This window comes from Syngnathoides biaculeatus, chromosome 6 (assembly GCF_019802595.1).
Source record: "Syngnathoides biaculeatus isolate LvHL_M chromosome 6, ASM1980259v1, whole genome shotgun sequence".
Taxonomy (NCBI): domain Eukaryota; kingdom Metazoa; phylum Chordata; class Actinopteri; order Syngnathiformes; family Syngnathidae; genus Syngnathoides; species Syngnathoides biaculeatus.
The window spans coordinates 21,544,275-21,552,805 of record NC_084645.1 but is presented as its reverse complement, the minus strand read 5'-3'; the positions used below and the strand labels follow the sequence as shown (position 1 = coordinate 21,552,805).

At 46.2% G+C, this 8,531-nt stretch overlaps 1 protein-coding gene across 1 annotated transcript; it reads left to right on the top strand.

Moving 5' to 3' along the window:
- The first annotated feature begins 6,650 nt into the window (after positions 1-6,650).
- Positions 6,651-8,252, top strand: LOC133502302 (ladderlectin-like). Its single transcript, XM_061822952.1, has 7 exons — positions 6,651-6,739; positions 6,865-6,927; positions 7,033-7,060; positions 7,178-7,263; positions 7,430-7,564; positions 7,794-7,899; positions 7,971-8,252. The coding sequence occupies exons 2-7, from the start codon at positions 6,865-6,867 to the stop codon at positions 8,039-8,041; spliced, it is 489 nt and encodes a 162-aa protein (XP_061678936.1). The 5' UTR covers positions 6,651-6,739; the 3' UTR covers positions 8,042-8,252.
- Positions 8,253-8,531: the final 279 nt, after the last annotated feature.

Genomic DNA, 8,531 nt, shown 5'->3' with positions numbered 1-8,531 from the left:
CCCGTCATTATCAATCTTCCATCAGGTCGGAGAGAAGAGGATCCATTCATTGAAACCAAATCCGCTTCCAGCGAAGACAACGATGCTCCTTCTGTCGGCATGCAGCTGATCCAGTTGAATGATGTTAATTACTGTCAGTGGATTATTCTCGTTTCTTTTGTCCTCTCCGCTCAGAACCTTTTTTTTTCCCCACTGCCTTTTACGCTGCACCTCAGAATCCGTTCACTAACGTTTCGGTTCTCGGGGCACCGTTCGGTTTGGAAAATTACGCTCCCCGGTTTCCCGGCTGACCGGAAAAAGGGAATGTGCTGAAAACCGCCAAAGGTTGTCGTTCGAAAGTCTCACCTTGGGTCAAATGAATGACCGATGGCCCTCGGCGCAACGCTTGCAGCCATATATCGTGCGAAGGAGGTGTCACGGTGTATAAAAGTCATGGGAACGTGCGCTCTCCCTTCACGCGCTATATACATATTTCGATGTTATAAATATGCGAACCCAGAATTGCAACACAGATGTAAAACCTTAGTGAAATACTTTACGACACGCAAATGATAAATTCCTGAATAATATCTAGGCTGGCGTGTTGGCCTCACAGTTTTGAGGACCGGGGTTCATGTTCTCCCCCACATTTATTGGGCACTTTAAATTGCCCCGAGGTGTGATTGTGAGTGCGATTGTTTGTCTCCATCTGCCCTGCGATTGGCTGGCAACCAGTGCATGGCGTACCCCGCCTGCTGCCCGTTGACAGCTGGGAGAGGCTGCGGCACTCCCCGCGACCCTTGTGAGGATAAGCGGCCAAGAAAATGGATGGACGGATGGAAGTTGAAATGCCAAACGTTAGGGAATTTAGTGGGGCAAAAGTACAACAATTTAGGTGACGACAACTTTTCTTGCAATATGGGTACAGTTTACCGAATTTATTGTTGAAGGATATAACCAAAGTTAGAAATAAAAAAATAAACCCTGGGAACAGGGCACAGCTGACAAATTGACACTTTAAAACCTTTGAGACCGCTAATTAAATTGGATTTTTTTTTTTTAAGACAGGACAAACATGCCATACATCGTGTTCTTTGTTGTTTGAGCGAGTGTCAATCTTTTTTTTTTTTTTTTCCGGTCCTTGTGTAATGCAGCAAGGCGAGATTTGCGCTAAACCAAATGACGTAAATAAATGTATTGGACCGTAAGGGGATCGAGGAAGTCGGGGGGGGGGGGGGGGGGGAGAGATAATGGCAATCACCTACCATAGCCCCAAGCAAATGGGGGGAAGTGCAGGGTGAAGTTTTTTTTTAACTTTTATTTTGATTTTTTTTTTTTTTCATTTCTGAAAAGCGTCACACGTTCAGACAATACATCTCGATGAGAAAGTTAAAAACTGGAAATTGAAACTCCTGCAGATTTATTTACTTTTTTTTAAATAACCAAATAACGAAGCCCCCGAGACTCTTATTCTAAGTAGTTTACACCTGGTGGCGCAGCTGTAGCGCGTTGGCCTCACAGTTCTGAGGATCGGGGGTTCCAAATCCCGGCCCCGCCTGTGTGGACTTTGCATATCCTCCCCGTGTCTGCGTGGGTTTCCTCCGGGCACTCCGGTTTCCTGCCACAACCCAAAAACACGCAACATTAATTGGATGCTCAAAATTGCCCCTAGGTGTGATTGTGAGTGCGGCTGTTGTCTGTCTCCACGTGGCCTGCGATTGGCTGGCAACCAGTTCACGGTGTACCCGAAGCCCGATGACGGCCGGGACGGGCTCCGGCACTCCCGCGACCCTCGTGAGGATCAGCGGCTAAGAAAATGGATGAATTGATGGAGGCTAAAAGGAATCTCGTCATACGTGTATGATGACATCAAAGGCTATCTTTCTAGCTCATAACTTGTGAACTAATTTTACTGTCGATGTCATTGACTCGAGTGTTGGGAAATTTATTTGACTAAAATTACGTCAATTTAGATGGCTAAAACTTTTTTTTTAGTTTTAGTGGGAATGTAATGCAGAAGATTACAACAGAGGCTTAAAATGGAATTCTGGGAAATCTGACAAGCACTTATTATGAAACTGCCAATTATAAACTGGATGATTTGCATACTGCGACCGACCAAACTACATTGCATTAGGGAGCGTCCAATTTTTTTGTTGTTTGTTTGTTTTATGTGTGTGTGTGTGCAGAGCAGCGCCAAGTACGTATTGTTGTGCAAAATCATTGTCGCTATTATTTTATTATTGTTGAATTTTATGTTTGTGTGCGTAATCACGTAAAAGCTTGGGTGTGCTGTTGCGTGTCGTCAGCGTCAAGGTTTGGCCAAATAAATCGGGGCAGGGGTGGAATTCTCAACAATAGAACAAAGTCATTGATGACACTCTGGGAGTTTCATCTCATCCACTCACAAAGTTTCCCAAAGTTTTTTTTTTGTGCCAAGACGAAAGAATGGAACGCGACCTGTTGCAGTGACGCCAACACGGCTCCTTTGGTCGGTATGCAACTCATCCAGTTTAATTATCTTCTAATTATTGGAGCGGGTTTGTTTGTCACTGGGCAGGGCCTGACCCCATTGTTCAATTCATTTTTCATTCATTTTTCTTTCGACGGCGCCAACCTGGTCCAGGGGTCCCGAGGTCCCGGGGCCGCTGGAGTCCGACCCAGTCGACTTTGGCCAAAAGGCGGGCTACACTCTGGGCTGGTCGCCCGGCCATTGGCAGGGCACAGATGCATTTATTTGGTTATTGTTTTTTTCTTTTTTTTTGTTTGTTTTTTCAAATGTGGTTCTAACTTGTAGGTATGCATTAAAACAAAGAGTCAGGTGTAGATGCACTCGATGAATCCAATTCAAAACGTGTATTTCTGAATGTTGGTCATTTCAAGTTAAAAAAACAAACCAAAACGTGTATACCTCATTTGTGTAATTTTTTGGGGATCAATTTTGTTTTAAACAGATATTTAATACACCTGCACCCATTGGGGAGGAGGGGGGGGGGTGCTGCTTGGCCGGGCACAGCCCAAAAACGGTAACATGGGTCCTCCTTCCTGCGAGAGGGGGCCGTCGGGGTCGGGTGCAGTGTGAGCTGGGCGGTAGACAGAGGCGGGGATCTTGGCAATCCGATCCCCGGCTACAGAAACTAGATCTTAATTGGGACGTGGAATGTCACTTCTTGGGCAGGGAAAGAGCCCGAACTGCTGCGTGAGGTGTTGAAGTTCTGACTAGATACAGGAAGAGACACCGGGGACAACCCGGGACACGTTGGAGAGACTGTGTCTCTTTGCTGGTCTGGGAAGGCCTTAGGATCCCTCTGGAAGAGCTGGAAAAAGTAGGCTGAGGAAAGGGAAGTCTGGGTATCCCTTCTGAAGCTACTTCCTCCGTGACCCGAATAGGGAAAGCGGTAGATGGATGGATGGAGGGAGGGAGGGAGGGATGGACGGATGGATTTAATACACCTGTTCCTCTGAAATGACTTAAAAAAAAGTCAGACAGCTTCTGAGTGGCAGAGTTTTGTACACCGCCTCACAGTTCTGAGGACCCGGGTTCAAATCCAGCCTTCCCGTGCGTGTGCAGTGAATGCTCGTCTGTTTCTATGTGCCCTGTAATTGGTTGGCGACCAGCTTTATGGTGTACGCTCCCTTTTGCCCAAAGCCAAATACCGTTGTGTAGCAATATGCAAATACAATGTACTTGATTTGTACTCTGCATACTATGGAATAATAAGCACTCTCCATGTGTGGGAAAGTCTTCCGCCAGCTCCGGGACTGCCATCAAGGTAGAGCTTTTTGCTCTGAAGCCAAGTTGGTTTTCAGCTGGAAAGCGTTAGCCTCGCACTTCTGAAGTCCCGGGTTCAATCCTGGACCCGCCTGTGTGGAGATTGCGTAGATAGATGGATGGATGGACTTCAATGGATGCCACTAATCTGACCGCAGTGCACACGTCTGATGTTGCTCACGGGCTTAGCGTGTTTGCTCAGAAAAATGCAAAAATGAGAGGCAACACTGGTCTTGATCAGTCAGTCACTGGGGACCCACCTCAGGAAAGTAATCAAGGATCTTAAAGGATAGAAACCAGCGGACTAAAGAAAGAGGGAACATGCAGCTAAACTGGAAAAACATCTGGGCGCTCAGGACTTCCAAATCAGTTTGACACGGATTCCAATCGCTCGCTAATTACAAGCGACGTTCTCTCCCGGTAGAAAACAAGAGCGGGCTAGCCGACAACCTAAATGACTTTTACTGCAGATTTGGAAAGGACACTTCCACACCATGCCGCACCACAAGCCGTACCACCTTCCACTGCACCATTTAACATCCATGAAAGCCAACGTTAGACAGATCTTCAAACAACAAAAGATCAACAGAGCGCCGGGCCCAGACCGTATGTCCACATCCTGCCTCAAAGTCTGCGCAGACCAACTTGCTCCCGTCTTCACAAAGATCTTCAACAGGTCTCTACAACTGTGTGAAGTACCAACGTAGTTCAAACGCTCCCCCATCATACCAGTCCCCAAAAAAGCACCAGTCTCAGGTTTTAATGACGGCAGGCCTCTTCCCTTGACATCTGTGGTCATGAAGTCCTTTGAACGCCTTGTGCTGGACCACCTCAAGACCATCACAAGTCCTCAGCTGGACCCACCGCAGTTTGTCTATCGAGCTAACAGGTCTGCGGTTGATGCCGTCAACATGGGCCTCCACTTCCTCCTTGAACATCTTGACAGCGTGGGTACCTATGCGAGGATCCTGTTCGTGGACTTCAGCTCCGAGTTTAACACCATCATCTCCGAACTCCTCTCCTCCAAACTTCTCCAGCTCAGCGTCTCGCTTGCCATCTCCCGGTGGATCTACAGCTTCCTGAATGGCAGGACGCAGCAGGTGAGGCTTGGGGACACCACCTCATCCACGCGCACTATCATCACAGGGGCACCCCAAGGTTGTGTCCTCTTCCTTCTGGTCTTCTCGCTCTACACGAACGACTGCACTGCATCCAACTGTCAAACTCCTGAACTTCGCAGATGACACCACGGTCATCGGCCTCATCAAAGACGTCGACGAATCTGCGTATCGACAGGAGGTGGTGAGAGTGGAGCTTTGGTGCAGTCAACACAACGTGGCCTTGAACACTCGAAAGACTGTAGAGGTGATTGTGGATTTCAGCAGGCATCCTTCACCACAGCTGCCCCTGACGCTGTCCAACTGTCTCGTGTCTACCGTCAAGACCTTCAAGTTCTTGGGAATTACAGTATCAGAGGACCTGAAGTGGGAGACGAACATCAACTCCATCCTCAAAAAAGTCCAGCTACGGATGGACTTCTTGCGGCTTCTGAGGAAGCACGGCCTGTCACAAGAGCTGCTGAGACAGTTCTACACAACGGTCATCCAGTCAGTTCTGTGTACCTCCATCACAGTCTGGTTTGGAGCCGCCACAAAAAAGAACAAACTCCGACTGCAATCGACTATCAAAACCACTGAACAGACTGTCGGCACCACGCTACCTACTATCGAGGACTTACACGCAACGCGAACTCGGTCCACAGCAGGCAGGATCCTTTTGGATCCTCCACATTCTGGCCACCAGCGCTTCCAGCTCCTTCCGTCGGGAAAGTGCTACAGATCAATGAAAGTTAAAAGTAGCAGTCATTCGAACAGTTTTTCCCTCTGGCAATTAAGTCATTCGATTCTTGATCAGCGAACCTACTGTTTTTCTGCCTTGTGCCATTGTTAGAACACTAGTAGTATATTTTGTAGACTATCGCACGATTCGTCACTTTAAACTGCTCCCTTTGCACAATTGTCATTGCACTATAACGGGAAACACAACGTGGGACGTTGACACGCTCAACTCTTACCTGTTCTAAATGGATTTTACTCTCGTCAGGAATACTTCCTAGAAACAGAAATGTCTCTTGTTCTTTGTTCTCGTCGCTTTGTTGTTCTTTGTCCTGAACGTCGGACTAGGGAAGCACCGACTGCCGGAGGAAAAATTCCTCGTGTGTAAAAACACACTTGGCCAACAAAGCTGATTCTGATTCCGGGTCATGCGGTGGGGTACATTAGTCAGTTGGGGTTACAGTGGCGTTGTGTGTAAGACAGCAGGCCGTAGTCTGTCTGTCAGTCACTTTTGCAAGCATGAAGGTGAACGCAAAATCACTCGAAACATTTGTACGGAACCCACATAGATAAAATACTTGAGTAAAAAAAAAAAAAACAGCAAAGTTATACCTGAGTGTGTCTTTTTGTGCCATACGGAAACATGTTCTGACGCCGCTGCACAAACCTGGTCATCGGTCACCGCTTGCAAACTCTGAAGATGGATTTGTCGGGACCATTGTCAACATCTTGTCAATGTTACGTGACGCATCGCAACAAATCCCATAATTGGGCACTTAACCAAACAAAAGCAAGAAAAACAAAGAACCTTTGTTTCTGCTGTCGTCTCTTGCCAAGCAGATTTTGGACCAGAGAGATACAGTCCACCGGGGACCCAACTCAGGACCGATTATTTGTATGTTATACTTTCAATTCGGGTTGGATTCGTGTGTGTGTGTGTTGGGGGGGGGGGGGGGGTGAAGCTTTTGGCAAAGACAGACCGGTAGAAGCAGTTTTCTTCGCAGTTAGGTGATTTCCTGGTTGGTTAATTGTCGAGTTTAGGCGGATGCTTCATACCACAATGACGTGATTCAGCACCAAAAAAGTCCGCCAACCCAACGTATAAAAGGAGTCATCGCCGCCGTCCTCGGCATCGAACCTCACGACTGCAAAGGTAACTTTACGACTTTTGCCACTCTTTCAACGGTCATTGCATTTTTCATTTCACAGGATCAGATGAAAGCAGCGTGTGAGTATTTATTGTCAGAAATGTGAAGTATTTTTTCATGGTTTGCGCAGATGGCATTTGCTCTGCGCGCTTTCTTCCTGCTCTGCGGGGTCAGTGGACTGTTGACCGGCGTTGTAAGTCAAAATCTCGCTTGCAGATTTTTTATTTGTTTTTAATTGTTTAAGTGTCTTTATTGGTGTTATTTTGACAAAGTGTTTTTCTTTCTTTTTTTTTGAAAGTGGTCTTTCCCCACGAAGATTCGTAAAGGTTGGTAGCTGTCTCCCTGATATTTTTTCAAATGAGGAGTTTTTTCAAAGAAAGATCCACCAGATATCCTTGACATTCCTCCTATGCTTTTGAAATCCAAAATGATTGCTATTGCAGCGTTTAACTGTCCTAAGGATTGGACTCAGTTGGACAGCTACTGTTACATCTACCAAGACGAAGTGAGGGACTTTGCAGATGCGGAGGTATGGAAGACAATAGTCGGGATTGAGTTTCAAACTAGTTTACTGGCACTCCAGCGAGTGATCCAACCGTCTGTTGAGTCCAAATATCTTTCTTGCTGTCTGGCTGATCTGAACCTGTCAAATCAACTTGTTGACTTTTATTCCCCCCCCCCCCCCCCCCCATCAGCGTGTCTGCCAGATTCTTGGTGGGAATTTGGTCTCCATCCACAGTGACCTGGAAAATGCAGTTGTGGTGCAAGTGGCTGCAGCCGATGAAAATGATGCCACGGAAATCTGGATCGGATTGTTTGACACACTTGAGGTAAAACAAAAATTGATCAGTCTTATGTTTAGCTGAAATGTGAAATAACATTTCAGAAATGTCCTTACACAAATTGAAAGACCCGACAACTTTAAAATTTAAAGTTTGTGCTTCCGATTTCCCAACCGACCCTAAAAATTCCCGCCAACCCCAACATTTTTGACCGCGTACTGAACATTTCAGGGGCGTGGTTCTGCTTAACCCACTGCCATCTCACTTTGTCTTCCAGGAAGATGACTTCATTTGGACTGATGGCTCACTTGAGGATTTCACCAACTTTCTCACCAATGAGCCTAATAGCGCCAATGGGGACTGTGTAGAGGCTGTTTTACCAGGTAAGTAAAATCAGTGATTCAAGTTTGCCAAGAATATGTCGCTTTTTAACTGCAACATTCAATTCTTACAGGTGGAGGTTGGCAAACTAGGGAGTGCGACGACGAGCTACCATATGTCTGCATCATGGAGGTGGGCCACTAATCAGCTCCCTTCCCGTCCTGTTTTCTGTCACCGTGGAGTTCAACAATCATGACGACTCAATGAACCCAAATCAACCCTGAGTGGTGTCTTTGTATGTTTGGGTGAACTATCAAGTCTCCTTTACCTCCCTAACGATCACTTATTATCGATAATCAAATTGTCACGTCAAAAAGCATTTCCTAGTAAATGAAGGAATCTCTCAGCATCAGAATGTGTGTCTTTGTTTTCACTTTTTTGTTATTGTTGTTTTTTGTTTTGTTTTTTTAAATCAAACTAGCTGAATCTATCGGTTAAAACAAACATTCAAAATCGTCACACGGAAGCGAAAACAAGATGATTGCTGACCACAATGAAAATTTGATGGTCATCACATTCATTGCCAAGAACCCACATTTCACCTTTAGCACAGCGGTGCAAAAATCAAATGAAAACAAAATTCAAATTCAAATACACACTGCAGATCGATCCACCTTCTTCCACTTATGCAGGG